The 19,231-nt window shown below is 37.1% G+C and overlaps 1 protein-coding gene and 1 long non-coding RNA gene across 5 annotated transcripts in view; one reads left to right on the top strand and one right to left on the bottom strand.

The window, feature by feature from the left end:
* The window catches only part of Lrrcc1 (leucine rich repeat and coiled-coil centrosomal protein 1), a 33,527-nt gene extending 21,304 nt beyond the window's left edge, over positions 1-12,223 (top strand). The window contains exons 12-20 of one of the 4 annotated variants that reach the window (XR_016536666.1): positions 452-653; positions 2,175-2,360; positions 3,137-3,311; positions 6,998-7,161; positions 7,520-7,728; positions 8,024-8,161; positions 8,891-9,026; positions 10,309-10,590; positions 10,915-12,223. Coding sequence is in view for 3 of the 4 variants with exons in the window: in XM_090339008.1 (XP_090195134.1) it covers positions 452-653; positions 2,175-2,360; positions 3,137-3,311; positions 6,998-7,161; positions 7,520-7,728; positions 8,024-8,161; positions 8,891-9,026; positions 10,309-10,431 (1,333 nt within the window). In the remaining variant the exon portion in view is untranslated. Of the gene's footprint in view, positions 1-451; positions 654-2,174; positions 2,361-3,136; positions 3,312-6,997; positions 7,162-7,519; positions 7,729-8,023; positions 8,162-8,890; positions 9,027-10,308 lie in introns of all 4 variants that reach the window. The other 3 variants (XM_090339008.1, XM_090339009.1, XM_090339007.1) reach the window with 3 other exon arrangements.
* On the bottom strand, positions 12,194-19,052 carry LOC150058951 (uncharacterized). Its single transcript, XR_016536667.1, has 3 exons — positions 18,899-19,052; positions 15,256-15,354; positions 12,194-12,313 (listed from the first exon to the last, which is right to left on the bottom strand). It is a non-coding gene; the product is annotated as an uncharacterized LOC150058951 (long non-coding RNA).
* Positions 19,053-19,231: the final 179 nt, after the last annotated feature.

Raw genomic sequence — 19,231 nt, forward strand, 5'->3', positions numbered from 1 at the left:
GCTATTAGATCCAAACAGTATAAGAGTGAGGACTTAAAAGTTGCATACCCAATGCATGGTACTGGAAATATAAACACAACTACATAGTCATAAAAACTTAGGAGTATAGACGTAATGTTTTATTACATAGATTATTATGTATCTATGGCATGCAAACGCTCAGCCTAATTTTGATTATGTTCTAAAATCTAAGTGCCAGTGATTGTATATAGAGATTCCCTTCTTGAATACTTGTTTGTTAAACATGTCATTTGAAATATGATGTAAAAATCAATGTTAATGAGTTCTTTATTTAAAAAAAAAAAAAAGACCTACAGAATTCAGATTTATCCTTATGGACCTAAACTCACCCAATTTCTCTATTTTAAAATGTTTAATATTAAGTATTTTTTAAGTTTTTTGTTTTTTACATAAGTAATATCCTTTGATTTGTATTTGTTTTTCATTCCAGAAAGGAACTTGAAACAAGAGACTTTTTGAATGATACAGAATTCCAGGATGCCTTAGCTAAGGAGCTAGCCAAAGAAGAAAGAAAGCATGAAAAGGAAATAAAAGAATACCAAGAAAAACTTGATGTATTAAATCAGCAGTACTTGGATTTGGAAAATGAATTTCGTATTGCTCTAACTGTTGAAGCCCGAAGATTCAGAGATGTAAGAATTAACATCTTTATTGTAAACAGTCAGTAAAAAATACATAATTTGATTAGGAGACTGAGATTATATTTCAGAAACATAATAATATTTATGTAATGTAGATGACTCAAAATCCTAGAGCCTTCGTTTTTTCACATATATAACAGGTATTGTTCCATAGCTATTGTAAAACCCAATTATGACTGTAAATGTTGAAGCATACTGGATGCTGAAATATAAGACCTGGAGAATTCTCTCTCTCTCTCTCTCTCTCTCTTTTTTTTTTTTTTTCTGGGGCCAGTCATGGGGCTTGAACTCAGTGCCTGAGCACTGTCCTTGGTCTTTTTCTCAAGGCTAGATCTCTACCACTTGAACCATAGCACCACTTCCAGCTTTTTTCTATGTATGTGGTACCGGAATCGAACCTGGGTCTTCATGTATGCTGGGCAAGCACTCTATGACTAGGCTAAACTCCCAACTCTGAATTCTCTATTTCTGTATAGCAAGAGTTGACAAAACTGAAATCCCTAGGGCTGAATATGGCCCAGTGTCTATTTAATTTAGTAGTCATACTGTAAAGGAGCCTTATTTGTTTACTTGTTATCTATGGCTATTTTGTAGCACAAAAGCTGAGTGGATATTTGCAATAGAAACCATCTGGTCTTTGTGTTGGACCATTCCCTTTTGCTTGAGTATGCTTTGATTTTTTTCTCATCTTAAGAACACTGACTGGATCCTATTTGACAATCACCTCTATGTTTTCATTTGGAATAGAATTTCTCAAAGACATAGATTTGCTCTCCCTAATTTATTTCCTTCTCTAACATGCATTGATTTGGCTTTTGTTTGCACTGCTCTTGTTAGCATTGCTGTAAGTGAGAGGATAACATCTGCATCTGATTAAACCTAGGAGCAAAGTGTGTCTCTCCTTCGCTCTAGACATTTCTGTTGATTATCAGAGTACCAGCTCTTCTTTTTCTCGGCTTTCTGTTATTTTATTTTCTTTGCAGCAGTTTCTCTCATTATTATCACAGTGCCCAAGTCCAGCTGTTTTCTGTTGTAGACACAGTCAACCTCTTGGTAAATTGTTTATTATATCTATAGCTTGAACCATTCACCTAAATTTAAAATTAACTTCTTAACTCCTTTTACCTGTATTACTCTTAGAGCTTCTTCATTGATCTTCCTCTTTCCATCCCACTTTCTTCTTTATGCTAATCACAACATCCACAATGTATAAATGAGAATATAGCTTTATAAATATTTTAGTCTATGTTGTTCATTGATTTAGTACATAGAACAGTGGCTGGCATGTAACAAACTGAAATACTGTCATAATGACAAGTGCCTTAGGTTTACTTTCTCTGACTAGTGTCCAACCTTACTGTGTTAGTTTCATCATTAACATTTGTAGATTTAAAAAAAAACTTACCCTTTTGATAACATAGACTATGAAAATGAAAAACAAACTACTTCTGTATGCAAATATTTTCTAATTATTTATAGAGCTGCCATTTATAATGCAGTTTTGAAATACAGGTTAAAGATGGTTTTCAGAATGTGGCAACAGAGTTAGCCAAAAGTAAGCATGCTCTTATTTGGGCTCAACGAAAAGAAAATGAATCATCTTCTTTAATAAAAGATCTGACATGCATGGTAAAAGAACAAAAATCAAAACTTGCAGAAGTTTCCAAATTGAAGCAGGAAACTGCAGCAAATTTACAGGTAAGATATTGCAACATTGTATTTTCTTCTATGGTTTTTACATTGTTTTGTGTGTTAGGATGGTCTTAGGAAGGTACCAAAATGAACTTTTAGATTATCCTAATTATGTAGTTTGATGTATATCAGAAAATACAACTGAGGAAAGGAGATTGAATTTATCATTTCACAAATTATAGGGCTTACATTAAGATAGTATCTAAGTAAAAAACAAATAAGTTTATTTTTTTAAATATGTTAAATAACTACCTGCTGTTCCATGATATAAAAATTAGGAAAACAATATTCAAGTGATATTGAAGTGTATTTCAAAAGCACCACTTCAATAGCTAACATTAGTTTTGTAATCAAAGGTGATGGTGGTGATTTTTAAATATCCTTAATTATAATAGTTTTAAAATTAATTTCTTTTTTTCTGTTGTATCAGTTTTAAATAAATACATGCTACTTTATCTAATATAACTCAACTTCTGGAAAGTAATGCTTATACTTTTCATATAAATGCATTATGAGAAAGTTTAAATGTTATAGGCATATTCTCTGTTAGAATTTTAGATTAAAATTCAGAGTTTGAAGAAGTGGCCTCTTAAAAAGTTTATTTTCTTACATTATATTCGGTATTTACCTTTAGTTAATGAAACCAAAACTTTTGGTATGCAATTTCATTAAAATTTATCTTTATTTATATAGATTTATTTTTCATTATAAGATGCAACAATTGGAACTAAAACATGTGACTTTGATTTCTTTCTTTTTTTTAATGTATGGGGTATATACAGAATCAAATCAATACTCTTGGAATGTTGATCGAGGATGACAAGCAGAAGAGTATTCAAATAGAACTTCTCAAGCACGAGAAAGTACAGCTTATTTCTGAACTAGCAGCAAAGGAATCACTGATTTATGGTTTAAGGACAGAAAGAAAAGTTTGGGGGCATGAACTGGCAAAACAGGGTAAAATTCTCAAATTTTCAAATCTATAATAACCATGTTAAAAACCAGCCACAGCTGGATGAAGTGGCTCATACCTGTAAATGCTGGCTCCTCAGGAGGCTGAGATCTGTGAATCTTGGTTCAAAGCCAGCCCAGGTACTACAAAGCCAAGAGATTTTTTTTCTTTAAATGTTTTTTATTGTAATTAATATAAGGGTTACATTATACTCACCAGATAAAAGCTGCATTACTTCATATACCTTGATACCCTTTCTCATGTCTTGGTCCCCATTTCCCACCCCCACCCCACATCTTGTTTTCCTCCCTTCCCTGTCCAGTTTCAAATAACCAAATACGCATATATACAATATTTCACATAACCAGGTGAAATACTGTAACAATATGAGATAACCACAGGACAGCAAAAGAGATAACACAGTACACTAAGGACAACAATCACTCATTATATAATGGTTTCTATATCCTGGAGGTCCTTTCATTTAGCGTCATTCTATATGGCCTTATGTATCTAGGTTTTGTTCTATTGAAAATCTCTGCTAGGAGAGCCCAAGATTTCTACTGATTATGACAAATGAGGGAAACCATTGAGCCTATCTTCCTCTGAGTATGGCTTACTTCACTTAATATGATTTTTTTCTAATTCTTTCCATTTCCTTACAAATGGGGCAGTGTTGTTCTTTCTGACAGCAGATGTGGTGTGTGTAAACACCACATCTTGTTGATCCACTCATCCACTGAGGGGCATCTGGGTTGGTTCCATGTCTTTGCTATGGTAAACAGTGTTGCAATGAACATCATTGTGCTAGTGGATTTAGTATGCCCTTGTTTCTGGACAAGGGTAAATGCCAAGTAGTGGAATTGCTGGGTCATAGGGGAGCTCTATGTTTAGTCTTTTGAGGAACTGCCATACTGCTTTCCATAGTGGCTGAATGAGTTTGCACTCCCACCAACAGTGTAGTAGTGATCCCTCCTGGCCAGATCCCCTCCAGCATCTGTTGTTATTAGTTTTCTTGATTATGACCATTCTAACTGAAGTGAGGTAGAATTTTAGAGTTGTTTTGATTTGCATTTTTTTTATGGCCAGAGATGTTGAGCATTTCTTCATGTGTCTATAGGCCATTCTTCTTTCTTCTTCAGAGAAGACTCTTAGTCTTTGGTCCATCCTTTAATGGGATGGTTGTTTCTTTGGAGATTAGTTTTGGAGTGATTCAATTTTTTTAGCTTTTGATATATTTTAGATATGAGGCCTTTGTCCATTGTATGGTTAGTGAAGATCTTCTCCCACTCTGTAGGCTTTCTAGTTAATTTGCTAGCTATGTCCTTTGCCATACGGAAGATCTGCAGTTTAATGCAGTCCCACTTATCCAGCCTTTCTCTAATTTCTTGTTTTTTGGTCCTTATTAAGAAAGTTTCGACCTGTGCCAAGGAGATCTAGTGTATCTTCTATTCTTTCTTGTAAGTTTTCAGTGTATCTTCTTTTACCTTGAGGTCTTTTATCCATTTGGAGTTAATCCTGTTGTAGGGTGACAAAGAAGGATCCAACTTTAGTTTTCTGCAGATGCTTAACCAGTTCTGCCAGCACTACTTGTTAAAGAGGCTGTCTTTCTTCCGTTCTATTTTTTTGGCTCCCTTATCAAAGATTAGGTAGTCATAGGTCTGTGGGTTAATATCTGGGTCTTCAGTTCTATTCCATTGGTCTTCAGGCCTGTTCTTGTGCCAGTACCAAGCTGTTTTGGTCACTATAGCTTTATAATAGAGCCTAAAGTTTGGTATTGAAATTCCTCCTGCGCTGTTCTTTGTGCTAAGAATTATTTTTGCTATAGGGTGTCTTTTATTATTCCATATGAAATTTTGGATTGCCTCTTCTATATCTTTAAAGAATGTCATTGGGATATTGATGGGTATTGCGTTAAATTTGTAGATAGCCCTGGGCAATATTGCATTTCCATGATGTTAATTCTTCCAATCCAGGAGCATGGGAGGATTTTCCATTTCCTCACTTCTCCTTTTCGGGGTTTTAAATTTTTCATCAAAAAGGTCTTTTATATTCTTACTTAATTCCTAGGTACTTTATTTTCTTTGAGGTGAGGCTATTGCAAAAGGAGTTGCTTTCCTGATTGTTGCCTCATTTCTCTCATTGTTGGCATAAAAGAAGGCAGTTGATTTTTGAGGGTTAATTTTATACCCTGCTGCCTTTCCAAAGTTTTGAATCAGCTCAAGCAGCTTGGGACTGGAGTCTACGGTTCTTTAAATACAGAATCATGGGACTGGGAGTTTGGCCTAGTGGTAGAGTGCTTGCCTAGAATGCATGAAGACCTGGGCTCGATTCCTTGGTACCACATACATAGAAAAAGCCAGAAATTGTGCTATGGCTCAAGTGGTAGAGCTCTAGCCTTGAGGAAAGCCCAAGGACAGGGCTCAGTTCTCAGTGCTCAGCGCTCAGCCCTAAGTTCAAGCCCCAGGACTGGCAAAATAAATACATACATACATACATACATACATACATACATACATACATACATACATACATACAGAATCATGTCATCTTCAAAGAGGGAAAGTTTCACTTCCTCTTTCCCTATTTGGATCCCCTTTATGCTTGCTTCTTGCCTTATTGCTTTGGCTAGGAATTCTAATACTATGTTAGAGAGAGTGGGCATCCTTGTCTAGTTCCTGATTTTAGAGGAAATGGCTTTAGCTTTTCGCCATTAAGTATAATGCTAGCTGTGGGGTTGTCATACACAGCCTTTCTTATACTGAGGAATGTTCTATGGATTTCCTAGTTTCTCCAGAGCTTTTAGCGTAAAGGGGTGTTGGATCTTGTCAAATGCCTTTTCTGCATCTATTGAGACAATCATGTGATTCTTGTCCTTGCTCCTGTTGATGTGTTGAATTATATTAATAGATTTGCGTATGTTGAACCAGCTTTGCATCCCTGTGATGAATCCTGTTTGATCATAGTGTATATTTTTTTTGATGAGTTGCTGAAGATGGCCAGTATTTTGTTGAGAAAGTTTGTATCAATATTCATCAAAGAAATGGGTCTATAGTTCTCTTTCTTTGATGAATCTCTGGTTTGGGGATAAGAGATATAGTGGCTTCGTAGAATGAGTTTGGCAAAGAGCCTTCGTTTTCAATTTCGTTGATGAGCTTGAAGAGTACTGGTGTGAGCTCTGCCTTGAAGACCTTATAGAATTCAGCTGTGAATCCATCTGGCCCAGGGCTTTTCTTGTATGGAAGGTCTCTTGTTGCCATTTCTTTTTCAGTACTTGAAATGGTCTGTTTATTGAATTAGGTCTTCTTGGTTCAGTGTTGGTATGTTAATATTGGCTAGAAATTCATCCATTTCTCCTAGATTCTCAAATTTGTTAAAGCCAAGAGATTCTTATCTCCAGTTAATCACCAGAAAATTGGAGATGGGACTGTGGCTCAGGAGTAGTGTGGCAGCTTTGTACTGAAGACCTCTCGGACAGTACCCAGCCCAGAGTTAAAGCCCCATGACCCCCCGCCCCCCAAAAAAGTATGTTTTTTGCTTTTATTTATTTTTATATGTAACTAAAGTACTGAAAATATGTTTTTTGGGGGGTTATCCGTTTTTATTTGCTGTGTTTTCACATTGTTAGATTAGGCTTTTATAAAATGCAAAAGCTTTTTTTCTTGTTTTCTTGTTTTGTTTTGTTTTTTAGGGTCATGTTTATCCCAAACTCGTGGACAATTGGAGGCCCAAATTGAAAGTTTATGTAGAGAGAATGAATCTCTGAGAAAGGCAAAGGAAAATGATTGTGATGCATTAAAAATAAAAAATAAAATCATGGAAGACCAGACAGAGACAATTAGAAAATTAAAAGATGTAAGTTTGGCATTTGAGTTTGAGAAAAGAGCTACTGGCAGGTTTGATATCTGTCTAGATCAAAATGTCCAGCAACCAATTTGTCTCCATGATTTGCAACTATGAATATCATAGTTTATTCTTATTTGTAATATTTTTCCCAAAAGTGCTGCCTGATTATTAGCTTGAATTTTACTTCATGGTTTTATGGAATATTTGTGTTTTTAAAATAACTGTATATACTTGGTATCAAAAAATATGGTGAGTCATAAGAAAAATCATTTTATATGTTCATATCCTTTAAGTAATAATTTAAACTATATCTGGTTAATCAAACATTTAACCTTAATAAAAGTAATGTACTGATTTTATCTTAAAGTGCTTACAAGAAAAAGATGAACAAATCAAACTATTACAAGAAAAGATCGCTGAAGTAGAAAAATGTACTCAAGAACAACTTGAAGAAAAATCTTCAGAACTGGATAATGTAATTGAGAAATTGGAAAGACACAGTGAAAGAAAAGAAAAACTAAAACAGCAGTTGAAAGCAAAGGAAATCGAACTTGAAGAAATTAGAAAAGCTTACAGGTATTTTTCACTATTTTCCACTGAAAAAAAAAATAATGTGTGGCTTGCCAGTGTGGTGGCATGTGTTTATAATCCTAACTACTCAGAAGGCAGAGTTTTATAATTTATAAATTGATAATTATAAATTTAGGCCTTCCCAAGCAACTGGTTGAGACCGTATCTCAAAACAAAATTAAAGGACTGGGGATTAAGCTCAGTATGGTACATTAACATGTACAAGGCACCAAACTCAAACCAGTACTAAAGAAGGTGAAATGTGACTTAATAATAATTCATTTTTAAATAACTTTTTTAGTTCACTTAATCAGAAATGGCATGATAAAGGAGAACTTCTAGCTCATCTTGAAACACAAGTAAAAGAAGTGAAAGAAAATTTTGAAAACAAGGAAAAACAACTTAAAGCAGAACGAGATAAAAGCGTGGAGCTACAAAAGTAAGTAATAAATTCTAAAGGACTTGAGACCTCTTGAATCATAAACACTGATGTGAGATGGTTGAAAGAAAGTACTGAAAATATGTAGGGACATGGTTGTTTGCCAAGAACTTCATTCTTTTTGTAAAATGAAGTAACAATTCCCTCTGAGGTTGACACATAATGTATATTTTTAATATATATAGCTGTATGAAATATATAGTTCTATTTTTTAATTTTATTGTTGGGGTAATGTATAGAGGGGATACAGTTAAATTCATCAGGTAGTAAGTGATTACTTCTCACATGCTTTTGTCCCTTCCTTTTCCCTCCTCCTGGAAATACATAATGATTGCTATATGAGCATTTTGGTTTTTATTTTTTTATTTTAATATATAGGGGGGTTACAATTATGTTCGCCAGATAGAAGGTGCATTACTTCTCATACCTTGAGACCCCTTCTCATGTTTTTGTCCCCATTTCCCTCTCTCTACCCCCTCCCCTCATTTTCCCCCTCTTACTTCAAATAAACAAATAAACATATATATACCAGGTTACAAAGTCAGATACTGTAACAATATGAGATTAAGCAAAGGGCAACACAAGAGAAGAGAAAATAAAACATAGTACATTAATAACAACACTTACTCATAATTAAGTTCTTGTCTCCATGTCCTAGCGGTCCATTAATTTGGCCTCATCTTATATGGTCTTATGTTGCTTTTTTTTTTTTTATTTTTTTATTTTGAGGAATGCAGTAGAAAAGCTTCATAGTATGGATGATGCCTTTAAAAAGCAAGTTGATGCAATTGTTGAAGCTCATCAAGCTGAAATATCACAACTATCATCTGAAAAGCAAAAATGTATTGATTCTGCAAATTTGAAGGTACTATAAATAAAATTTGCCCTGGAAATCAATAAACATAGATATAAACATCTATCTTTATATACAGATAAATCCTTGGAAATTAAAAACATACAGAATAATTTTATGGTCTAGTAGATATATCAAGACTGTTATCAAAAGTATCATGAAGGGGCCGGGAGTTTGGCCTAGTGGTTAAAGTGCTTGCCTAGCATGCATGAAGACCCGGGTTCGATTCCTCGGCACCACATACATAGAAAAAAGCCGGAAGTGGTGCTGAGGCTCAAGAGGTAGAGCTCTAGCCTTGAGAAAGTCCAAGGACAGTGCTCAGGCCCTGAGCTCAAACCCAGGACTGGCAAAAAAAAACAAAAAAAGTATCATGAAATCAGACTTAGTAACCTTCGATTCACTACAAAAATAATTCTAGTAAAAAGCAAAATTACAAGTTTTAGCCCAGTATATGTAAGGTGTATGTCTGTGGATGAAAATTTTCAGATCTATCAATGTCAGTAAAGTAGACAAGAGGATGAACATATTGGTAATGTATCGGGAGTGTTATGGTATTGTTTCAGGTTGCAGTACTATTTTAGTTACTAGCATAACTGGACAGTACCAGGTACAGAGATTGTAAAGGAATGGAGTTTAAGAATAAATCTTAAAAGGGTGGTTCAGACATAACAGCATTTTTAGAAATGTAATAGTAACTACATTAAAGAGAAAGTTTCTTTGAGGAGGAAGGTGGTTTGGTTTTGAAAATTTATAAAGCATTAGTGTTTAAGTTGAACTTAGAACTCAGCATCTATAGACAACAATGATAACTGCAAGATAACATAAGAAAACTGGGTTCCTATCCACACACTGTGGATAGAAGTTGCACAATTTCACAAAAATTTTCTAAGCCCTAAAATAGAGTTACCATACATTGTTTTGTCTTTTTTAGAAAAGTCTAATAAGCACTAAATAGATTATATAAAAACGTTTCCCTGGGCCGGGAGTGTAGCCTAGTGATAAGAGTGCTTGCCTAGTGTGCACTGAGCTCTGGGTTCCCTGGATTCCTTGGTACCACAGAGACAAAAAAAGCTGGAGTGGTGCTGTGGCTCAGGTGGTAAAGTGCTAGCTTTGAAAAAAGAAAAGTTTCCCCTATTAATATTTGGACGAGTTACATCTTTTAACCTTATTTTACATTGAATGAATTACAGTTGCAAAATACATAAGAACAAGATACTGACATTTCTTCCCTAAAGTATTTTTTAAATTCTTTTACCTTAGGAAATTAAAATGTAACATTCATACATTGTCTTAGGTTTATCAAGTTGAAGAAGAAATGCGTGAACTTCTAGAAGAAACATGCAAGAACAAAAAAGCAATGGAGGAAAAAATTAAGCAGCTGGCTTGTGCTCTAAAAGAAATTCAGCAAGATATGTGATGGTGTTGAGAACAAATATAATTAAAATGGACCGGCAGATCTATTGTAAAAATGATTAAATATTGTAAAAGTAGTAATTGCTACGACTTTGAAATGTCTCTTTCTACACATTTCATCATGAATAATCTTGAGACTTCTGATCAAATATTTATTGTATATGTAGGTTTTTATAATAAATTTTTTATAATTATGTGTATTAGAAAAGGCTATCATAATAACTAGACTTAAAATTTTTTTTCTTGTTTCTGTGCTATACACTGCTTGGTAATTACATATTTGTGTACAGATTTATAAATGATTCAAATTTTGAGTACATAAGGGAGAATAGTTTATTATTATGCTTACAGTGTTGATAAAGAAGTAATTCTGTTGTCTTTAATTGACATAGCTCCCATCTTTTTAAGTGTTTATAAGATGTAGCCAAAAAGTTCACAAAGATAAAATATGTGACATTCTTTTTTGTTTTTTTCTTTTTTGTGGCAGTGCTGGAGTTGAAGATACGGCATAACATTCTTTAAAAAACCATATGTAGTCATCTCTCATAACTACCCTTTTTTAATGCATATGAAGAATGCCTTTAAGATGTTATGAATTCCTGAGAAAAGCAATGCCGTTTTGCTCTCTCTCCATGTATATGAAGAGAGTTCTTCATATAAAGATCATTAATTATTATTTCACTTCTCTCACTTCTTGTGCTGTATATGAAAAAATCTTAAATGCTATGCCACTCTGTTATTTCTGAATAGAAATAAAAATATAATACCACATTTTTATATGGATATCAATAATGAGCTACATTTTAAAAAGTAAATGGAAAGCTAAGTGCTTGTATTCCTAGCTGCTCAGGTAACTGTTATCTGAGGATTGTGGTTCAAAGCTAACCAGGTAGAAAAGTCTATGAGACTCCAGCTAACCAGCTAAAAGCTGGAAAGTGGAGCTGTGGCTCAAATATTAGAGCACCATCCTGGAGCAAGAAAGTCAAGAGATACTGGGATGCCATTAGTTCATGCCCCACTACTGGTACACCAAATAAAACAAAAAAAAAAGGTATGTGAAACGAGAAGAAGCCACCTCTTCTGAAGAGAAAGTCCCATTTCATGGCAGCTAAGCTAGGAGGGATACCTAGGAATGTCCCAAATCGCAGTACATGGAAGGCGAGTCTCAGAATGGAGATGGAAAAATTTAAATTTGATTTAAAATGATTAACATACAAATAAAGGCAGTGAAATAGGATAAATAAAAAGAGGTGCACATATAGATAAACCTCCTAACCAGACTCTTAGAGAAACACTGAAAGAAGCAAGGAAACCATCAAAAACGTGTTAGGTTAGCTAATGGTGTATTTGACACAATGAGAGAAAAGGGGCAACCAAAAATTCTCCACCCTGAAAAACTATTCTTCAAAATAAAAATCCTTGATTAATGAAGATCAAGACAATATTGCTAGGTAACCTACTTGACTAGAATTACTGAAAACACTTTAAAAAACACCTGGAATGTGATATATGGCAGTAACTCAAATCCTGAGAGAAATGAATGTTGTGAAAGGTCAAATATTTGAGTATTTGTTGGTAAGTTTTTGTTTTAAGTGTTTCATTATATAAACATAGCTAACTGCCATCAAGTTCCTTCTTTAGTTGTACAAAGGGATTTTAACCCAGCATGTCAGTTTATGAATATTATGCATCTTGGTCAATGTCACCCATTCCATCCTTTTCCCCCATCTCTCCCAACCCCATCCATTCACTCGAGTTACCTTTTGTCATGTACATTAAATATTAATTGTATTTGCCCACCATTCCTCTGTCATCTGCCCTCATCTCTTTATCTTCACTTCCCTCCGACAAAACATGTTCCATCTTCTTGTATTTATTTTGCTAATCTGTAAGTTATTCAAAGGAATTATGTTACTTGAGTCCTCTTGTAAATTTTTATCAGACTAATTTTGACTAAAAGAAGGCAATAATTGGCTGAATTTATGCTTAGGTGTAGGATAACGAAAATAGCCGTAAATTTGGGAAAAGAAATAGTTTTACTATGTAATTTTATGTATTTTTTCAAGTTACCTTAGTATTAAGCTAAAGAGGACTATTAAATAAATGCATATTATGCTCCCTACATAATAATTTTAAATTTTTTTAAAAAATCATTATTGGAGATTCCACTTGTAAAATATCAGGATCTTTGCAGACCTGCTTCCTAAGCAATGCAAATACTTAAGGTCTGTAGAAATTCTAGTGATATACAGCAAATAAACAGGTAGTCAACATAAACGCACTTCTCGGAACTTCAAAAAGCCTGTGGTAGTGAGTCAAGACGTTTTCCTTTCCATACCTTTCCACAAAACATGTATCAGCTTTCTGGGTGGTTGTGGCCAAAGCCAATTGCCTCTCCATTATGCTTCTAGCCCCGAGGTACACTATTACCAGCATTAGTGGTGCAGGGTTATTCATCTTTCCAAATGTTATGGAGACTGAATTTCTCTGCTTGCAGTCAAAAGGTAGTGGATTTTCACCTACCCAGCTCTTATATATAAAGTACCTACCCTAGGCAGGACAAGCCAAAACTATGAGTCCAGTTACTCTTACTGCAGAACATAAAGCAGGTGGAGAGTGTTGTACCCGAATTCCTAGAACCCCAAAAGACCACCAGAGGCCACAGTCAAAGCTAAAAAACGGGTTGTTTATTTACGAGTCTAGACTCGGGCCTCCGCATACCAGCAGCTGGCAACGCTGAAAAGGCCCTGAGCAAGAACTTCACACTGCTTTTATAGGGAAACTACAAGTACCTGATTGGCTATTTAACTCAAACCACTAGTTGAATTAGAGCTCAGGTGTCTAACCACTGAGCACCAAGCTGTTACCATCTGGGGTTCAAGTACATGGGCCCTAAACAAGGGGGTGGTGGGGGTCATTCCTAGAACATGGAACAATCTTGGCACAACAGAGAGGACCCCAAGTTCACCTACCCTAGCATCGGGGGTGATGAGAGAATTTGTCAAAGGAAACTGCCCCAAAGCTCTCTCCAAGAATGTGTGGAAGTTCAAGCTCAGGGCTCAAAAAGATTTTTTAGCTCTAGGCAAACAGCAAATTATTCTCATTAGCCAGCTAGTAGACCAGACAAAAACCAGTGGATACATGCAAGAGGAGCCCTTATGCTGGGCTATTTTTTTAATGTTATAAAAACTCAAAGAATGGGCAAATATAACTCCTACCTAAATTCCGATCAGATTGAAACAATTTGGGTTTGGGGGTTTCTTTTTTTCTTTTTTGTTTTTTTTTTTTTTTTTGCCAGTGCTGGGCTTGAGCTCAGGGCCTGAGCACTGTCCTTGGACTTTGTCAAGGCTAGAGCTCTACCACTTGAGCCTCAGCATGTGGTACCGAGGAATGAACCCAGGTCTTCCTGCATACTAGGCACGCTACCACTAGGCCAAACTCCCCAGCCCAGATTGAAACAATTTGTGTCAAGTCTTCTTCTCAAAAACAAGGCAACAGTGAATGAAGCTCAATCACTGCTGAGGACAAATGAAAATGAGCACCAAAAAAATATATATATATATGCTGGGCACCTGTCGCTCACACCTGTAATCCTAGTAGCTACTCCGGAGCTTGAGATGTAAGGGTCACAGTTCAAAACCAGCCAAAAAGGAAAGATTCTTATTTCTAATTAGCTAGAAATAAAAGCCAGAAATGGAGTTGTGGCTCAGGTAGTAGAACTCCAGCCTTGAGCAAAAAAGCTCAAGGGCCCAATCCCAGTCTCAGGACACTTGCAAGCACACTCAAACATTTGTGTACATGCACAAGCGCGCACACACACACACACACACACACACACACACAAATCTTTCAAACTCTCCAATGGGGTTGTAGGGTATGTGTATGAAGAGAGTGAAAGAGGAATATCATTAGTATTTTGTATGCTTATATGAAAATAAAACAATGAAACCTTTTGAAATTTAAAGGAGGAGGAGGGAATAAATCTGATCAAATACAGATAAGTCAAATTCCTTTCAACTAGATAATTTTTTAACTGCTATCAGAGGCTGGGAGTGTAGCTCAGTGATAGAGTGTTTACCTAGCATGCTAGCTTTGGTGTTTTTTGTTTGTTTGTTCGTTTGTTTGTTTGTTTTGATTCTCAGCAAAAGAATAGAGAGAATGGTACTGCTTTCAGCCAAACGTGACCACACTGGGGCTGAGAGCGTGGCGTAGTGGTAGAGTGCCTGCCTAGCATGCGCAAAGACCCAGGTTCAATTCCTTGGTACCATATACATAGAAATAATCAGAAGTGGTGCTGTGGCTCCAGTGGTAGAGTGCTAACCTTGAGGAATGCCCAAGAACAGTACCCAGGCCCTAAGCCACAGAACTGGCAAAAAAAAAAATCTAATGTATGCTTCAGAGAAAATAGACTTAGCTATAATGACATAGTCAAATTACTAGTGACTAACACATCTTGATTTCAAAGTTACACTGGTGTTAACATAAAGGTAGGCAAATAGACTAATGGGATGAGATAGAGAGCCCAAACATAAACATATATATTAAGTAAAATTTTCACCATAACTGCTCTTGATAGGTGTACCTACCTGTGAACTTTGCTTGCCAGCAGCACAACATTCAATGGCACCTGGAAGGTTGACTGTTAACGTGATAAGTCTCTTTTCCTAGGCAACACTAGGCCCATTTTGTAAATTCAGTGAATAATTAGCCTCCACCACCATCCCTCTTCACCTTGAAGTGGCATTCTTTGGGGGAAGCTACAACCATACAAGGCAACAAGATCCCCTTAGAGTGACCTTTAGATCTGGGCAGCTGTAAGACCTCTTACCTGCCACTCGAGCAGCAGCCATAAATCCTAGTCTGCCATGATGAAGCCCCTGATCCATGGGTCCACATCTAGGTCTCCATCTCCAAGCCCCTCCAATCCCTGTAGATTATATAGGTCTCCTCAGACAACACCCATGCGCTTGTGCATGTACACAAATGTTTGAGTGTGCTTGCAAGTGTCTCTTGTGTGAAGGGGTCTTGTCAGTCCCTTTGCTGGCAATAAATTTTTCTTTGTTCTTTGTGCCTGGATATCTGCCTGATTTTCTGGCAAAGTCTAACACTGTCCACAAGAGCTAATATTGACAGCCCAAAGTATTAAGTGCTGAGTAGCTAACATTACTGCTCTTGAGCAGTGCATGTCGGGGCTCTGAGCTCTTAACAATAACTAGTGTTGGCAACACCTAGGGAGGGCTAGTACCAGAGCTCTTGAGCTATAAAGTAAGGGTGACCATCACCCCGAAATGGATAACTCTTTTTAGGAACTCTTCTAGTGACCAGGGTCTGCACCTTGGCTCTTCACATCCTTTGCCTTCACAGTCTAAGCTCTCGTACTTTCTTTGCCTTAGAATTTTTTAAACACCTACTGTCCTCTAGCCTTCTTAGCTCCCATACCACTGCTGCAACAGATGCTGCTGCCAGTGCTGCCATGGCTTTCCTTGTTAGTTTTAGCACCTCTGCCACCAGTGTCTTCTGCCACTGTCATCCACACCACCATTTCTTTGTGGTACCAGCTCAGACAGTGACTAAGCTCTAAGATGGAAGGAACTTGGGTGAGATCAAAGACCTAATAGACTTTACTGAAACCTAATGTTACAGCATCAGGAAAGTATCACAGAAGAGAAACACAGACACAAACACAGAAGACAAACCCTCAAAGCATGTGAGTGGTTGGGTTCTATACCCCAACAGGAAATGCAGCGTGCAAATGGAATGATTGCTTTATGCTTTGATCCCAAGCCCAGTTTAAAGATGAACTCGGTGCTTCCTTGAATCGTTGGCCCATAGGATCCATCACAATATGCCAATGAAGGATTTTAATCTAATCAACAAGCACTGAAGGGGTATCCTCCCTCTAGCTGGACTGAATCTAATTACAGCATCATCTAAAGGTCACTGAGGCTTGTCTTGCATAGAATGCTGCTTTCTAAGGTTCTGTGTTGGCTGTCTGGAGTGGTCATGAGTGAAGCACGCCTTCAGTTGTCCTTGTTGGACTTTTCTACAGTTTCTGGAGTGTTCTCAAAGTGATGGTAAAGGGTCCAAAGTAGTGTGGTTGTCATGAGGGCATTCCAGCTAGTTTTCAGAAAAAGGGACACATTTGGAAGTGCAGTCTAGATCTTTGACCAGCAAGTACCTGTATCCTTTAACCTCCAGTATTGGGGGAGAAAAAACTAATTCTCAAGAGATGTTGAAGCTCAGATGTTCAGACTCCATATGTTAGCTCACAAGTATTTACTTAATGGATATGAGAACAAAAAAAATGTCAATACTACTCTTCCAGAGCATGTGAAACTTTTTTCATCAATTATTAAACTATTACATAGATAGATAGATAGATAGATACTCTTTTTGGTGAACTGTTTTGGCACGGTGATAAAACTAGAAATCATTAAGTAGAATTTTAAAATCTTTTTGCCCTTGGAGATGTGGCTCAAGTGGTAGAGTGCCTGCCCAACAAGCATAAGGCCCTTAGTACAACCCCATGCTGCCAACTAACCAGTCATAATCAAAGCTCTCTGATGCTGGGTGACTGAGGCTCATGCTGCACTAATTTCTAGAGTTTGGGTTTAAGAATCTGAACTTACAACAAATGCTACAGATGCTTTTTCATTGTAAAGTTTGCAAATCTTTGCTGTACGTGATTTTTCACACCTCAGGCAAAACACAAAAGACTTTGAAAGCTCATTTGTGAATATATTCAATTTAAACACCCGCAAATTTAAACAAATGAAAAATTCATTGTGAAAAATACAACTACAAAACAAACTTTAATTTGCTAGAAAGCAGTTATATTGTGAGAAAGGACTCCCTTAAAGAAAATGTTTTTTAAAATTATATTAAAATATAGTTCCAAAATTTTGAAGATAGTCATTACATGCTATGGTCCAATGCCAATTCCCAGAAAATTTGAAATTCTAGTCACCTGCAAAGTGATGGGACTATGAAAAGAGACAGGTCAACCTAGAAGGATGGAGGAATCTCATGACATAATCAGCGTGTGTGTGTGTGTGTGTGTGTGTGTGTGTGTGGTGTGTGTTTTAAATCAGTCATGAGGCTTGAACTCAGGGTCTTGACACTGTACCTGAGCTTCTACCATTCAAGGCTAGCACTCAGCCACTTTGAGCCACAGCATCACTTCTGGTTTTCTGTATCTAAGAGTCCCATGGATTTTCCTGACAGGCTGGCTTTGAGCCTCAATCTTCATGCCTCCTGAGTTGCTGGGATTACCCAGCATCCAGCTCAGTGCCCTTGTCAAAGTGAAATCTGTTTTTTTGTTTTGTTTTGTTTTGTTTTGTTTTTTTAGCTCATGAAGAAAAAGCACAAAGTCACCATCTGCAAGCTAGGTAGGGTTCCTTACCAGAACTCAGCCATACCAGCCTTCTGATGTTTTTTTATTCCCAAATCTCTGTAATTCTGAAAAAATAAATTTCTGTCGCTTAAGTCATCTGGTTTAGTATTTATGGCAGCTTGAGCTGAGCTAACATATCCCATAACTTGTTTCAAAAATTAGATCTCTTGAAATCAATTTCTGCCCTAGCATATACAGTCAAATTTTCTTTTTTCAATTTACTAAAACCTTCTTAAGGACTAGTATTGGATACTGACAAAATTAATTTGCAATATTTGTTAATGATTTGTCTAATGCCAAACAACCGGGGTACAACCATTCTCATAAATTGTTCAAAAGGGGTTATATTAGCTGAATTTTTTCACGTTTTACTTAAGCTTCTTAGTAACAAGATGGTTTTTTTGTTTGTCCCTTCAATAGTGTTCTTTAATTAAAATACCTTTTTTTTCATAAATTTCTAAGCCTGTGAATAGAAAAGAGCATTTGTGTTAATGGTGTCTGACTTCAATTTCCTCTTTATTTCAGTGATTCTCTTGTGTTAGTTTTTAAATTAAGCACTCTTTTATGAACTAGGTTCAGTATGGCGTGACACCAAATTGCCTAAAATGTCGTGATTCTTAGGAGTTTGGGAGAGCTACAGAACTTTTTTTTTTTTTTTTTTTAACGTAGAGCTAGCTGTGTGCTCTCATTCGTCACCAGCAGTGTAGGAGATGACTGAAACCCAAGATCCCAACACCTTATTATTTAGTATCCCCGTTGCTGTTGTTAGGCATCAAGTTATAAACAATTTGGTGCAGAACCTGCGCATGGGGGCAATTCACCATCTTTCCCTACCCAGGTCATCGAACTCCTGCAGGCCCTACGTGCAGACTCGGGGAAAGAGTTGAACACGGGGAAGAAAAACCCTGGGATTTTTTTTTTCCGCGTTGGGCATCTAAAAAGATGGGACACGGAATACAACTTCGAATGAGGTTCTGACCGCCAGGGTCTTTGCTAACAATGCTGGCAGTGGGAAAGACCCACGAGACCAGAAACCCCGAATCTCGGGCGGCTGTACCCACCGAGAAGCCAAACTCACCGCACTGGGGTGGGTGGGGGGCTTGGGGACTTTCTCTGGGGACCAGAAAGAAGCCTTCTTCTTGCCTTTTCCCTCTACTGCTCCTTCCCGGAAAGTTTAGACCACCGGTGAGGGAGGACGCGCGCCCCTCCCCGCCTCCCCCGGGCCGAAGAACGCGTTTCCAGGCAACGGCGGGGCGCGGCGTCACTTCCTGCCATTTAAACTCGGGTCCCCACCCCTCGGCAGCCCGGGCTCCGCATTTCCAGCGGCCCTCCCTCGCTGACTCGTGGGGCTGCCTTCCCGCTTCCCCGGGCTTGGGGCGGGGGCGGAGGCCCCGCGCGCCCACCGAGCTGC

Source organism: Megascapheus bottae, chromosome 9, assembly GCF_031878675.1.
Source record: "Megascapheus bottae isolate mThoBot1 chromosome 9, mThoBot2.hap1, whole genome shotgun sequence".
Taxonomy (NCBI): Eukaryota; Metazoa; Chordata; class Mammalia; order Rodentia; family Geomyidae; genus Megascapheus; species Megascapheus bottae.